Genomic DNA, 16,500 nt, shown 5'->3' with positions numbered 1-16,500 from the left:
TATGCATGATTAAAATTTCAAGAACTGTTTTTTTTTTCTCCTGACTTCGTATTGCTAGCATCATTGACAGGAACTTCTTGAAGTGGGACTGAAAGTATTTTTGCAAACAACAGACAAGGATATTTGCAGTACACGAACCTGCTTCCACCCAATAGCAAATATATGTTCATTAGTATGATCCCAAGAAGAGGTGGCTGTTTTAAAGAGCTACCGATAGGTGCTGTATTTCTTCGACTGCATACTCCAAAGCATCTTTCTGGAATCAAATCCCAAACACTACACAGCCCAGTGTCTATGAGAATAGTCTGCAATTTGATAATCTTACAGTATTTTTTCAAAGGTATATTGGACATACAACATGGCCACTGGTGGAGCACTGATTCCAGAAACCTAAGACCTTGAAATGTTTTTCTAAATGTTTTGTATTTAATCATATATTTAGGAAAAAATGCCTAAACAAAAGTAAAGATGACTAATATTTTATCTTTCAGAAGCACTATTCATTTTGGTTCATAGTATGCAATCGCATTCACCTGATCTCATAATTAAATGCTAAATTGCCAAATGAAAAACACAGCCTTCTGCTTGTGATAGGGTTCTTTGGCTCTTTTAAATTGTAATTGTTTCAGTAATTGATGCCTGATGTTTTACTCTTCACAACTAAGAGCTTAATAATTGCATCTGAATACTTAAAAATCGCTTTGTAATTTACCTATGTGCTTTTCTTAACAAAGCAGACACTGAATCAAATTACTAAAATGGTATTCTTTAGGAATAAAACAGAAGGTGTTCCTGAAGACAGAAATGACTTGTTCAAGGGTTGGCCAAATGGAATAGTCATGAGTTCTTTCTTCCATGCAAAACTTCTGAATGATGCAAAAGAATTTGTTGAGCAAGCACAACTCAGAGGAACAAATAGGTCTCCATCTGGTCTCTTGTACAAAAAAAAAAAAGTTTGCATCTTGACAGAACTGAAGAAATTCACAAAAGGAGAAAGTTGCAAATGCATAAAATAAATGATCATGGTATCTTTCTGAATCAGTTCAACAAATGTTCAGTTCTACTTGTAGAGTTATTTTCAGAAGCTGGAAAATTTATGCGTCTGTTACTAGCACCACATAGTTTCACCTTGTCCCTCATGCTTAATAATACTTGTGTAAAGCTACCAGAAAGGTCATTTGGAGATCGGCAAGCTAAAAACACAAAGTTTTATTTCATCCTCATTTCAGTTAGAGTAAGCTGAATAGGTGGCAGGAATCAGTAGATAACAGAAGTTCTTTCAGTGAATGATCCCACTGTTTTGAATTATGGTGTTTCACTTATATTGGATACAGGGTATCTAGTCTAGTATGCTAGCTGCGCTTCCTTGGATAAGAGAGAGCAACCTATATCAGCTGCTATTTTAACTAAGTTATTCAGTGGGCTCTTTTTGCAAACTGCCATTTCTTAAACTCTTACATTTAATTACTACCTGGGTCTGTGAACTGCAATCATATTTCACTAACAGGAAAAAATCTTCAATATTCACAAATCCATTTCTAAACTCTATTCAAAACACTGGTGTTTACAGTAAACCATAATGACTTTGGCTTCCTTAGGGATTTTCAACATGTTGTCTTCTGTGTTACCATCTAGACACCAGGTTAAGACTGGTTTTGTTTACCAGAACATTAGCTGTGCTAATCAAATTCTACATTTTGTAATTTTATTAAAGTTTTACTGAGTGCTACTTTACTGAAATTGTGTCTTTATGTAATTCTTAACCTTCTTGAAATCAGGTGTTACCAGGCAGTATCTTATTTGTTTAAAATAAATGGGTTGCAAGGAAGACCGATTCCTGGACTTGGAAAGGACAGAATAGTACTTTTATGACAAAATTTCAAAGGTTTGGATTTTGAAGATCAGTCCAAGTAAGAATACTGGGAAAGAATCAACGAATGGTGGAGAGAAAATGCCCATTTTGTGATTGAATTGGTTAAATGCAAAGCCTTCTCAACAACAAAATAAAATATTACCATTTTCTTTTCGTAGTCTTGTTATGAACTTTTTAGGAGGTATCACTCCAACTTTCTTCTTCTGGGTGGCTATACTGTGGAAGAGATCAGCTAAGCAGGTGAGAAGACTCTCTTTTTTTCTGGGCTGACTCTTGTACGCCAAGACTTTCTCTCGGAATGGTCGACAAAAATAAAGTGCCTGAAGAACTGAATTACAGTAGCATGTATTTCCAAACTAGAAAACAAATTGTCAATTAAGTTAGACTGACAAGGGTCAGTAAGCAAATGGCATGCAGAAAGAAATTTGCTAAAGCATATTTATTAATGATTTTTGGATTCTGAAGGATAACATAATCCATTAGTGATAAATATGGTCAGCAAACATGCACTTGTTTACTGCCATCTGGCTTATATTTTACTTATATTTTTATATTTAGAAATAATCAATAAACAGTGCATACCTTTCTGCAATCTATCCATCGTTAATGAAATTATTATTTTAAAAGGCCATTAGAAAACTTTGTTTTGTTTGTATGATATACAACAAAGCCTTCAATTTTGAAGTTCTTATCACAATATAAATTTCTTGCCAAAAGTGCCACTGTGTCTCTTTTTAGTAATATTAAGAAAGTAGGAAAATAACACAAATTCTTCCACTTTTCAGAGCAAATTCTTCCTTGTATTCCTTGTCACATTAAATATGTTTTTTTAATCACTGCAACTACACTGATGCTAAAGATCGTTAACATCAATCCAGATATTCAAACCTACTTCAATTCCTTATTTAGATGAGAGTTATAATTAGGGTAAGACAAGGTGAATATCAGTATAAATGTAATCTTAAGCCATTGTTAAAATCAATAAAGGAAGTGAGATAAGAACAATTGCTACTGAGACAGAGATAAGAAATAAGCACGTCTACTCTTAGCTAAGAGATTTACAGTGCTGGAACTGGGTCTACAGGAACCCCATCTATCAATTTGAGCATATTTTAACAGACCAATTTCCTAGGCAACAATGTTAAAGTATTCTATAGGATTACATATTTGAATTAAATGCTTCTCCCACTAAAATTTAAAGCACCAAGATAAAGTTATAAACGATTTTATTTGCAGTTTCCACAATTTTCTTCTTAAGGGAACCTTTTACAATTGATTAATTTGCCAAGTAATCCTGAAAAATCTACCATAAATATATAGTGTTTTGCTTAAAATTCTTGATACCCAGCATGTGCAGGCTGGTATGTGCAAAACATTAGAACTGCTGTACATAAACAAAGAATACAATATACTCAGTATGTTCTTGAAATGGGCAGATAGTTTGTCTACTTTTACTTTAAGGATTCTCCAACTAACTTGGTAGGAATTATACTGTTTTGAAAAGCACTACCTTAGCACATAATTTAGTGTTACCATTATGAATAACTTGTGATCTGCACCAAGACTAAATATATTGAACAATATTGTTCATTACATTAATTTAAATTAATTAAATAACATTATAGCCACTTTTATTATTATTTTCTCTAAGCTATCAGTCTCTAACATTCTGGCAAACAATTTTTCAGCAACTTTCTTATTCTACATTATTCATTCCACTTCTTTTTCAAAGCAAGCAAAACATGAAACTTACATTTACTAAACCAAAATAATGTTCATTGGCTGGGAATTGTTCTGAACCAATTTCTTTCTCTAAGGCTGAGGCATTAGCGCCCTAAGAGGGAAAAAAATAGTATTTAGTAGCAATTATTAAACTATTTTATAGCAATTTTGACCATACAAGTTAAGTAGTTTACTGAAGAACAACTAAATAAGATGTGAAGCAAGAATAAGGGTATAAATCATAACATTTTGTAATATATAAAATTTCAAACAAATTAGATTAATAAATAATGGAGTTTTGTGGTATACCAAAAAGGAAACTAAACTGGCCATTGTTGGCAGCTTAATTTTTCCTGTAATTCTAATACAAACCCATAAATTGCTAATATTAAATATTGTAGAAAGAATGTTTACCCATGTAATTAGCATTTGTGTGCATAAAAATGGGGGAATGTTATATCAGGCATCTACAATTATAGTTAATTTTAGTATTATAAACTTATTTCTCTTACCAGCTACATACCTAAAATTGATAAGACTACGTGCTTTCCTAAAATTAAAAAAGCTCACACTAGTTTGAACACTGAAAGAAGAAAGTATGGAATTATATTTGGCACATAATGCAGCTGATAGGGATAACATCATTAAACCACAAGACATTTTAAGTTATACAAGTCTAAAGAAAATAGAAAAATGAAATTACAAATTGTGTCAATTAATATGAATTTATAGATTAAGTAAACAAAAACAAAATTCCAAATGGTAAAGTTTAAAATAATCATAATATATCAAATTGCTATGTTTTGAACCTTTTTTCTAATAACATGTGTGCTTGTACATATATATCATTCTTGTATTAACATTTCTGAATATTATGACATGGAACATAAGGTGTCAGGCTACCCCTAAAAAAGAAAATTATTTATTTTTATTTATTTATTGAATTTTATCACCGCCAATCTCCCCCCCCAAAGGATTATTATTATCTCTGATACCAGAATTTTAGAATAAATACATTTATTAGGAGAAGAATAAAGACAGGTTGCAAAATTTTATTGTAAAACACCCAGAGTCCCCCTTTTTGGGGGCAGATGGGCGGTGATAGAAATTTGAATAATAAATAAATAAATAAATGGGCAGGATGAGTAATTTCAGCAAAGCACTCAACAAAGGCTTACATGATATTCTATGTCATGAGTAAGGATGGCGAGCAGGGGGCTCCCACCCAGACTGTCAAGCGCATGCGTAGCACTGAGGAACTGTTCAGCCTTTCAAAGAGACACAGATCGGGACCGCCTTAACCTTTGGGGTTTATATGGCTGGGTTTTTCCCACGCTTCCTCAGTTTGTTAGGATTCTTGTTAAGTACTACTAATAAATATTAGAGACCAAGTCATTGTCTCAGTGTGTTTCCTGGTAATCAGGACATTCTACTAGAGAAGGGGACAAAATGTGGGTAGAACTTTACTATCATTACATAGGTACAGAATTGGACGCACAATCATATTCAATGTGTGTAGAACAATACTCCGCATCAAGCTGAAGGGAAATGTCAAGTGATGTATCAGAGCCTCTAGGAGGAGGGGTCAGAAAATATGATAATCAATTCTGCAGATAACACAAAATACGGGAGAAGGGAGGTAGCTAACATCTTAGAGGCCAGCATCACTAAGTTGCAACACTAGGCAAAAAATTGGAAAATGGACAAATGCAAGTCCTTGATCTGGGTAGGGCAAATCAAAGATATAAGTGCAGGATGAGCAGGGCATGTAGTGGGCAGCAGTATATGCAGAAAAGACCTGGACGCCTTAGTGGATCACAACCTCAACATGAGCTAACCGTGTGATTCAGCTGTAAAAAAAGCAAATAAAATCCTAGGCTGCATCAACAGTGGAACTGCATCAAGACTAATAGAAGTCATTGCTTTTCTCTATTTTGCATTGGTCAGATCGCTCCCAGAATACTGGATTCAACTCCAGGCATTGCATTTTCAGAATGACATTGATAAACTAGAACATGCCTAGATGAGAGCAACCAGCATAAGGGACTGGAAAGAGAAACTGTTGAAGGTGTTGGGTATGTTTAGCCTGGAGAAGAGGAGACCAAGGTGAAATATGATACAGGTAGTCCTTGTTCAGCAACCACTTGTTCAGCAACCATTCAAAGTAACATGGCACTGAACAAGGGGACTTATGACAGTTTCTCATAGTTGTGACCACTGCAATGTCCCTGTGGTCACATGATTGCAATTTTGGTGCTTGGCAGCTGGCTCGCAATAGTCACAGCATCACGTGATTGCCATTTGTGACCTTCTCCTGGCTTCCGACATGCAAAGTAAATAGGGAAGCTGACAGGAGATTGCAAATGGTGATCATGTGACTGCGGGATGCTGCAACTGTGCAGGACTCACTTAATGACAGCAACTGGAACTGCTGCAATTGCTGTTGTAAGTCGATGTGGTCATGTGATGTCGCACATTACAACCGTGTCAAGTAGTGTCAGAGTTGCTGGTCCCAATTATCATCATTAAGTGAGTTGTTTTCAAATTTCTGAAGGGCTGTCATGCAAAAAACAAGGCAGAACTGTTCAGAGTTGTTACAGAAGATAAGACAAGAGATCAGTTTAAATTATGAGGAAGTAGATTTCAGCTGGTTATCAGTGAGAACTAACAGACATGATGGACTCTGCTTTGATGGAAGTATTTAAACAGAAGTTGGATAACCATCTGTTGGGAGAAGTAATGGATACCTGCACCGGGCAGGGAGGTTCTCTAAATCAGATGTGTGGATGTCAACTCCTAGAATTTTTAGCAATGGCCATCTTAAAATTGCTGAGGTTGGGAAATGCTGCTCTTAATCATTTCCAAGATCACTTCCAAACCTTATATTCTACAACTCTACGATCCTCAATTTATATAAGCAGCCTTACAAACAAGACAGGGAAAGTGATCATATTAATAAAGACAGCTTGCTTTCTGTGCTGCAAGTATTAGCAGTTGGAGAAAGCCATTATTTAATAGTATACCTGGTATTTATTATCAATGTTGATAATCCTTATCTAAGTCATCTTGGCTTATAAAATTTTGATAATAAGATTTTAACGAAATCTTTGATCAAATTTTGGATAGAAGTTCTTCACCTAAGAAATTGCAGTTACTTAATCAGCATTGAAGAGTTATATGTGAAAAACTGATTTTGTAAACATGTGGCATTTACTACACAGACCTGACAAAGGTGTTTTCTCTTTTGTCTGTATACCAAAATTGTTTTCATTTGCATTCTTCAAACTTTTTCCTCAATGTTTCAAAATATAACTGATATATATATGAACAGGACAGTCACAGTAGACATAGTAGTAATAGAAATAAACAAAAGAAACATACTAAAGGGTCAGTCTAGTGTAGTGGTTATGGCACCAGGTTAGAAACCAGGAGACTGAGAGTTCTAGTCCCACCTTAGGTACAGAGCTAGCTGGGTGACCTTGGGCCAGTCCCTCTCTCTCAGCCCTAGGAAGGAGGCAATGGCAAACCACTTCTGAAATCTTGCCTAGAAAACTACAGGGATTTGTTCAGGCAGTTGCCAGGAGTTGACTGAAAGGCACAAAAAAAAAAAAAAAGAGGAAAAGAAAAGATACTATATGTTTGGATGCCATATAATTAAATGATGATAATTTTAAAACTGAATGGCTATTTGAGTTTCAAAAACAAGGGAGCAATAAAGTTGCTTCAAGTTTCCATTTTATAGTCAGGATCCTAATACATTTCGAATTCTGTCCTAACACAAAACACTCAAGCTGTTTTGGGTTTTGTTCCAAACTGAATGTAAAACATTCCTTCTATTCTATGTACACCTCTAGAAAGGAGGTCTCACATGCTGCATTGTTGCAATGTTTTACAGCATTTCTCAGTTTGCCTCAGTTTAACTGTATGCCATTGCAAAGTACTGTAGGCTGTGCCCAACAGCTGGGTAAGTGCCCTCTTTCTATATGAAAATTCAGTATTTTCAGTGTTGCATATTTGTATACATTAATCCATCATTAAAACTTTAATAGCTTATTAAACATCTCCATGAATAATCCTCTTTGCTGTTGAACTTTTCTTATTAGGAAGTTTTTTTCTCTTAACATTCAGTTGCAATCTGATGTCCTGTAACTTAATCAGTGTCCTGCATTCCAGATAAAGAGAGAAAATGTACTGACCCTCTTCTTGAGGATTTCTAGAATAGAGGTAGCGCAGATTTACTGTATATACAAGCCAAGGGAACCCAACTACTAAGTATGACCTAATTTATACTCTTTTAAGAAATCTGAAGAGTGCAGTGATCTCCACCTCCTCCTTCAACTGTCTTAAGGAATCCTTCTTAAAACTGGTTTAGACACAATACTCAAGGTGGGGTCTAAGGAAAGCAGAATTAAGTAGAATTATTATTATTTATTAAATTTATATGCCACCCAACTCCCAGTGACTCTCATGATTTGGAAATTATACTTCCAGTAATCCAGCCTAGAACTACATTTCTTTCTCTTTTTTTGCAGCCATATCACACCACTAGCACTTACTTACTTACTTATTTTTTATTCACATTTCTATCACTGCCCATCTCCCCCTAAAAGGAGATATTTGACTTGCAATCAACCACTTAGGGTTATTACTAAGTTGTTTCCCCTATCCTAGATTTCATATTCTTTCCTTCATGAAGAAGTTTGTGGTGGTATCTGGTAAATTCCATTATGTTACTTCAGTCCATTTCTTTAACCTATTAAGATCATTTTTAGTTTTGTCCTCTGAGTTATTAACTATTCCCTTCAGTTTTGTATCATCCTCAACTTAGTAAGCATTCCTTTCATCCATGTCATTAACACAATTATTGATGGCTGAACACACAAAATGTATCCTTGTACAATCCCAATCAAAATCACTTTTTAAAATTTTCATTAAGCTTATGTAGCCACACTGATGTCTTCTATTGTCCTCCATTGTTTCCTCATTGGAATTGCTGGCAATTGTGTGCTGTAGGTCACAACTACATACTTATATACATTCATCTTCACCATTTTTTAGGACACTCCAGTAGAAAGGTGTTTATTTTTTCTTATTCTCTTTGCAGGCTCTCATGTTAACCGAGTACAAACTTTTGACTTCGAGGTGAACTTTCTCAGGGATTCCCCACCTGAACTTTCCCACCAACCTGCTGTTAGTTCACTCTGTTTTCTCATTAAGTGATCTCAATCTCTGGAACTTGCCTTTTTATATTATTATTATAGTCTCTGCTTATTCAACAGGAAGCAGTCCACCACATTTGGCAATCAGCAGCTCTCAGGACACTCTCCTTGCAATCCACAGTTACTGTATACAGAAGATCACCTTTTCACAGTCCTCACAGCTGAGCACATAATCTCTCAGAGCAGGTAGCTTTTTGCTCTCTTCCCTTCTTCCTGTTAGCTCACTTGACAAGCACCTGTTAGCTATCCCTATCTGTTTGGTTATTTACTATGCATTTTTGTTGTGTATTTCATTTGTTTTATAGGTACAGTTGTAATTGAAATTATTCAACCCCCATTGGAAATCAGGTTGATTGTCAAAATGTACAGACTTTCAGCTGTTTGCAATCAACAAATCAAACAAAAGCAATTGAAATAGCTTAACACAACGAATGCTTCAAGTGGTGTCCCCAAAGTCAACTGAAAATGCAACTTATAATGACTTCTCCAGTCTCAAAATTATTCAACCCCTTCATGGCAAGCATCTTCAGTACTTAGAGCACCCATTTGCTGTTATGACCTGCTGCAAACAAGATGCATAGCCAGACACCGGCTTCTGGCAGTGTTCCTGAGGAATCTTAGCCCATTCCTCATGAGCAATGGCCTCCAGTTCAGTAATATTCTTGGGTTTGTGTGTTGCAACTGCCTTCTTCAAATCCCACCAGATTTTCTATGGGGTTCAAGTCAGGTGACTGTGATGGCACTGTAGAATCTTCCAGGACTTCTTCTGCATCCAAGCCTTAGTGGAATTTGAGGTGTGCTTGGGATCATCGTCCTGTTGGAAGGTCCGATGACACCCAAGCTTCAGCTTCCTTACAGACAGTATGACGTTTTCTCCTAGGATTTCCTGATACTTCAATGAATCCATCTTGCTGTCCACGTGCTTCAGGTTTCCAGTGCCAGAGGATGCAAAGCAGCCCAGAGCATCACCGAGCCACCACCATGCTTACCTGTAGGTAGAGTGTTCTTTTCAGCATATGCTTCATTCTTCTTCCTCCAGACATACTGCTGATCCATCGGGCCAAAAAGTTCCAGTTTTGTTTCATCGCTCCACAGAACAGAATCCCAAAACTTCTGTGGCTTACATATTTATATAATTTTGAGCATATTGGAACCAACTTTTCTTGTTCTTTTGGGTCAGTAGTGGTGTACGTCTTGGAGTTCTGGAATGGGAACCTTCTGTGTTTAGTACGCGCCTTACTGTGCTCACTGAAACCTCAGTGCCTGTTGCCACCTAGTCTTGCTGCAGGTCTTTTGCAGTCATTCAAGGGTTTCTCTCCACTTGCCTTCTCAGAAATCTGGTTGCAGCCATTGACAGCTTCCTTTTTCTGCCCCATCCAGGTAGTGTAACCACTGTTCCTTTAACTTTGAACTTGTGAACTATGCTTCCAACAGTGTCTCTAGGAACATTTAGTACCTTTGCTATCTTTTTGTATCCTGTTCCTTGTTTGTGAAGGGCGATGATCTGATCTCTTACCTTTCTGGATCATTCTTTTGACTTAGCCATACTGTATTTCTAACATGCAGTCAAATATGACACTCAACAAACCCCTAGCCACTTCAGGTATTTCATGTGTTCCAGCTCAAGCACACCTGGTGCAACTAATGAAGCCCTTGATTAGTTGCATCAGGTGTGCTTGAGACAACACCTGTTTTACATACTGTATGTGTGCTGTTGTGACGGATTCTATTCAGGGAGTTGAATAATTTTGAGACTGGAGAAGTCATTATAAGTTGCATTTTCAGTTGACTTTGGGGACACCACTTGAAGCATTCGTTGTGTTGAGTTATTTCAATTAATTTTGTTTGATTTGTTGATTGCAAACAGCTGAAAGTCTGTACATCTGACAATCAACCTGATTTCCAATGGGGGTTGAATAATTTCGATTACAACTGTAGCCAGAACCCCAATTTTTCTGTTGACTGTTCTTCTGAAGTTTACATATAGCCACAAAAAGGGATAGTTAATTCAATTTACCAAATTACATGGCACTTTAGTTAAGAAGCTAACATGAGAATAGTGGTTTTCATACAATATTGCTAAGCTGGTCTGGGAAAGATAGTTAATATTAACAAAAATGATTATTTCATTTGTGCTTTGGAAAAAGTAATCTAGATGAAAGGCTCACAGCCTACAATCCAAATGCATCCCATTTATGGTTCTTGGAACCTCTCTAGAGTGTGGGATATGTCAAACTTTTTTTTTTTGCATTAGGGGAGGCTTAAAAGGCAGAATGAAAAAGAGACAAAGTAATTTGTCTCAGAAATAGGGGGCTATGAAGTAAATGTATTATGAATCAACTGGATCCAGATAAGGATTTACAAACTTCTGTAAAATAATAACTATTTTGTTTCCTGAGAAAAAGGGCTTTTAATGTGGCTTCACAAAGAACTTTTGTATTACAATGAAGGAGAAGGAATATAATGGCTCTAAACACCCTCACCATATGAATTTTAAGCTAAGCTACCAACTGTAAAGGATGAAGTACAAAAGCACAATCACCACACCCAAAGGTATACATAATATCAACATTCCTTTTAAATCATATTTCAGAAGGTCATCTCTGAAGAGACTTTCAATAATGAAATGGGAAATAGTATATTTCATAATGAGGATTAAAAGGATAGGTTTAAGAAACCTCAGTTTCATTAAAAATCCCCAAATGCTTCCAAGCAGTATAACAACACAGAATACTTCACTTTTCTGCTGCACTGCATGACCAGTTTCTACAAGTTGGCAGAAAACCCACCACCATTCTTTTAATTCCATATTGCCACACAAACCCTCTTTATCTGTTATGCCTGTTCCACTTAAAATTCTCCTTTCATGAGGCCCACCTCCAAAATCCTTTTCCTTCCCTCAAGTTTTTCTGTTTTTGATTCATACCTGCCCCTTCGCTATCTCCAGAGCATTGAGCAGAATTTATATCTGCCTCTCCTGGCAAATGTTCTAGATAATTTGCAAGACATCAGCAAGAGGTTTGTTTTTTTTAAACTAAATTTTAATAGGAAGTTATTCCTCTCCCTCCCCACCACCCGCCTTTATTTGGCTGAAACTAAATTCCAAGAGAGCAGTTTGGTGAGGAAATTCTGAAAGATCTGTTCAGTTCTAGTTGTTGTTGTTTATTCGTTCAGTTGCTTCCGACTCTTCGTGACTTCATGGACCAGCCCACGCCAGAACTTCCCGTCGGCCGTCAACACCCCCAGCTCCCCCAGGGACGAGTCTGTCACCTCTAGAATATCATCCATCCACCTTGCCCTTGGTCGGCCCCTCTTCCTTTTGCCCTCCACTCTCCCTAGCATCAGCATCTTCTCCAGGGTGTCCTGTCTTCTCATTATGTGGCCAAAGTATTTCAGTTTGGCCTTTAATATCATTCTCTCAAGTGAGCAGTCTGGCTTTATTTCCTGGAGGATGGACTGGTTTGATCTTCTTGTACTCCAAGGCACTCTCAGAATTTTCCTCCAACACCACAGTTCAAAAGCATCTATCTTCCTTCTCTCAGCCTTCCATATGGTCCAGCTCTCGCAGCCATATGTTACTACAGGGAACACCATTGCTTTAACTATGTGGACCTTTGTTGTCAGTGTGATGTCTCTGCTCTTCACTATTTTATCGAGATTGGTCATTGCTCTTCTCCCAAGGATTACGCGTCTTCTGATTTCCTGACTGCAGTCAGCATCTGCAGTAATCTTTGCACCTAGAAATACAAAGTCTTTCACTGCTTCTACATTTTCTCCCTCTATTTGCCAGTTATCAATCAAGCTGGTTGCCATAATCTTGGTTTTTTTGAGCTTTAGTTGCAAGCCAGCTTTTGCACTTTCTTCTTTCACCTTCATCATAAGGCTCCTCAGTTCCTCTTCACTTTCAGCCATCTGCATATCTGAGATTGTTAATGTTTCTTCCAGAGATTTTAACTCCAGCCTTGGATTCCTCAAGCCCAGCTTGTCGCATGATGTGTTCTGCATACAAGTTGAATAGGTAGGGTGAGAGTATACAGCCCTGCCGTACTCCTTTCCCAATCTTAAACCAGTCTGTTGTTCCGTGGTCTGTTCTTACTGTTTCTGGTTGGTCATTATACAGATTCTTCAGGAGGCAGACAAGATGACTTGGTATCCCCATACCACTAAGAACTTGCCACAATTTATGGTCCACACAGTCAAAGGCTTTAGAATAGTCAATAAAACAGAAATAGATGTTTTTCTGAAACTCCCTGGCTTTTTCCATTATCCAGCGGATATTGGCAATTTGGTCCCTAGTTCCTCTGCCTTTTCTAAACCCAGCTTGTACATCTGGCAATTCTCACTCCATGAATTGCTGAAGTCTACCTTGCAGGATCTTGAGCATTACCTTACTGGCATGCGAAATGAGTGCCAGTGTTCGATAGTTTGAACATTCTTTAGTGTTTCCCTTTTTGGTATGGGGATATAAGTCGATTTTTTCCAATCTGATGGCCATTCTTGTGTTTTCCAAATTTGCTGGCATATAGCATGCATTACCTTGACCACATGATCTCGCAAGATTTTGAACAGTTCAGCTGGGATGCCATTGTCTCCTGCTGCCTTATTAGAAATGCTTCTTAAGGCCCATTCAACCTCACTCTTCAGGATGTCTGGCTCTAGCTCGCTGACCACACCGTCAAAGCTATCCCCAATATTGTTATCCTTCCTATACAGGTCTTCTGTATATTCTTGCCACCTTTTCTTGATCTCTTCTTCTTCTGTGAGGTCCTTGCCATCTTTGTTTTTGATCATACCCATTTTTGCCTGGAATTTACCTCCGATGTTTCTAATTTTCTGGAAGAGGTCTCTTGTCCTTCCTATTCTATTGTCTTCTTCCACTTCCGAGCATTGCTTGTTTAAAAATAATTCCTTATCTCTTCTGGCTAACCTCTGGAATTCTGCATTTAATTGGGCATATCTCCCCCTATCACTGTTGCCTTTTGCTTTCCTTCTTTCCTGGGCTACTTCTAGTGTCTCAGCAGACAGCCATTATGCCTTCTTGGTTTTCTCTTTCTTTGGGATGTATTTTGTTGCCGCCTCCTGAACTATGTTGCGGACTTCTGTCCATAGTTCTTCTGGGACCCTGTCTACTAAGTCCAATCCCTTAAATCGATTCTTCACCTCCACTGCATATTCCTTAGGAATATTAGTGAGCACATATCCAGCTGATCTCTGGGTCTTCCCTAATCTCTTTAGTCTGATCCTAAATTGTGCAAGAAGAAGTTCGTGATCGGAACTACAGTCAGCTCCAGGTCTTGTTTTTACCGACTGTATAGATGTCCGCCACCTTTGGCTGCAAAGGATGTAGTCAATCTGATTTCGGTGTTGTCCATCTGGTGAAGTCCATGTATAAAGCCGTCTCTTAGGTTGCTGGAAGAGGGTGTTTGTTATGCACATTGAGTTGTCTTGGCAAAATTCTATCATCCTGTGTCCTGCTTCGTTTCGTTCTCCCAGGCCATACTTACCGGTAATTCCAGGTGTCATTTGACTGCCCACCTTAGCATTCCAGTCTCCTGTGATGAAAATAACATCTCTTTTAGGCGTGTTGTCCAGTAGGTGCTGCAGATCCTCATAGAACTGCTCTGCTTCAGCTTCTTCAGCATTTGTGGTTGGGGCGTATATTTGGATCACTGTGATGTGAGATGGCTTGCCCTGAATTCGAATTGAAATCATTCTATCGTTTTTTGGATTGTATCCAAGCACTGCTTCAGCCACTTTACTATTAATTATCAAGGCTACTCCATTTCTCCTGTGGTCCTCTTGTCCACAGTAGTAGATCTGGTGGTCATTTGATGTGAAGTGGCCCATTCCAGTTCCTTGACGCCCAAAACATCTATCTTTAATCTTGACATCTCACCAGTAACCACTTCCAATTTGCCCTGGCTCATAGATCTTACATTCCAGGTTCCAATGGTGTGTTGATCCTTAGAACATCGGATTCGCCATTCACCACCAGCACCGTCGGCCGCTAGCCGTCCTTTTGGCTTTGAGCTAGCTGCGTCATCACGTCTGGGCCTAGTTGAACTCATCCTCTGTTCCTCCCCAGTAGCATTTTGACCATCTTCCGACCTGGGGGTCTCATCTTCCGATGGTATACCGACATATCTCTGGTTGTACTGATCCATTGAGTTTTCACGGCAAGAATACTGGGGTGGGTTGCCATTACCTTCCCTAAGGATCGCATTTAGTCTGACCTCTCTGTCATGACCTTCCTGTCTTGGGTGGCCCTTCACGATTTAGCTCATGGCATCATTGAGGTGCTCAAGCTCCAGCACCATGACAAGGTGACGATCCTTTGCTGAAGTCAGTTCTAGTGGTCAGTACAAATTCGCAGGCTTAGATTCCTTTATGTATAAGCCTTTTGCTCCAAGGTCAGGTGTTAGATCCCACCAAATGTCTTTACACTCCCGTTTTCAGGATCGCCTGCTGACTATTATGACCTAACGCGCCCTTTGACAGACATGTCGGCATGGCCGAACTCCATGGGCTTTACTTGGGAGTAAAGACGCACTACAGTTTCGGGCCGCAAGTCTTCCGTTTCTGCTGCCTGGAAGCCATTCTTTTCGGGGAGAAGGGCCCCCGGACGGCTCTCCCCTCTGCACAGCCCCCCCCCCGATTCCCTTCTCAATTGAGCGTGAAGCACATCTTCGCCCGGGGTCCGCCCAGATTCCCCCGCCCGGCGCCCCGCCTCTCACCCGCGACCGCGCATGGGCCCGAGAGGGCAAGCGGACGGGGGCGCCTCCCCTCACACTCACCATGGTACAGATGGAGGCAATTTTGGAGACTGTCATTAGGATTTCCATCCGCGCAGCGCCATCTTCTACCCAATCACAACGTCGAGCCGGGCCGGGGGAGTCCCGCCTGAGGAGGAAGAGGGCAGCCCGGAGAAGGCGGCGGCAGCGCCACCCCCAGCTGCTTGGAGCGGAACCCACCAGGGCTCCGCCCGCCTAACGAAACGACCCGTCACAGCTCGAACCGCCGAAGGGCGAGCAGCACCGCCGCTTACGCTCCCGTCCTGCCCGAGAGACCAACCGTCCCCTCCCCGCTCTCGCTTCTTGGAGGATCCGCGCGCACACCACTGCGCCAACCGGCCCTTCTTCCGCCCACACACGCGCGCGCGCGCCTGGTCCTCTCTGCGGGTTGCGCCCAGATTTCGCAGGCCCTCGAACTCAACCAATCAGGTTTCACCATTCGCGCACGAGCGCTCTCCCTGTGCGGTCCTGTTCTTCTAGGTCTTACAGTTACCCGATTTCGGCTGCTGGGATCTACTTAATGGCAACAAGGTTGCCGAAACACCTGGGATCACGCATCAAGCTGTGCCCAAATTTGCTCGGAAGCGTGAATCCAGCCACTGGGATGTATAAGCCATGCTTTATGGCTTCATATGTTGTAGGACGCGATCCAATTCAGGCTTATTTAAGATCCCAGCCAGTAAGATCCTCACAAGGAGCATTTCAACCAGAGACAAAGGTATATTTACAGCATCCATACACCTTTGACTAAAGTCCTCTCAGTGTATGGGATATCTTACAAGTAAAGCAGAAATACTATATAATAGCTGCCTTTTCAGGGCAATTTCTTATTTAATTTTATGAAAATTTGTCTGGGTTCGCACCCTTGTATTATAAACTAATTGTATTTATTAAA

The 16,500-nt window shown here is 39.4% G+C and overlaps 1 protein-coding gene across 1 annotated transcript in view; it reads right to left on the bottom strand.

Annotated features, from left to right (window-relative positions):
* USP12 (ubiquitin specific peptidase 12) overlaps nucleotides 1-15,949 on the bottom strand; it is a 28,721-nt gene extending 12,772 nt beyond the window's left edge. Inside the window, exons 1-3 of the mRNA XM_063305748.1 lie at nucleotides 15,609-15,949; nucleotides 3,627-3,707; nucleotides 2,016-2,229 (exon numbers count right to left, since the gene is read on the bottom strand). Coding sequence (XP_063161818.1) covers nucleotides 2,016-2,229; nucleotides 3,627-3,707; nucleotides 15,609-15,656 — 343 coding nt within the window. The 5' untranslated portion in view covers nucleotides 15,657-15,949. The remainder of the gene's footprint in view (nucleotides 1-2,015; nucleotides 2,230-3,626; nucleotides 3,708-15,608) is intronic.
* Nucleotides 15,950-16,500: the final 551 nt, after the last annotated feature.

Source organism: Candoia aspera, chromosome 5 (genome assembly GCF_035149785.1).
Source record: "Candoia aspera isolate rCanAsp1 chromosome 5, rCanAsp1.hap2, whole genome shotgun sequence".
Taxonomy (NCBI): Eukaryota; Metazoa; Chordata; class Lepidosauria; order Squamata; family Boidae; genus Candoia; species Candoia aspera.
The sequence above is the reverse complement of the archived record's forward strand: the minus strand, read 5'-3'. Positions and strand labels throughout refer to the sequence as shown.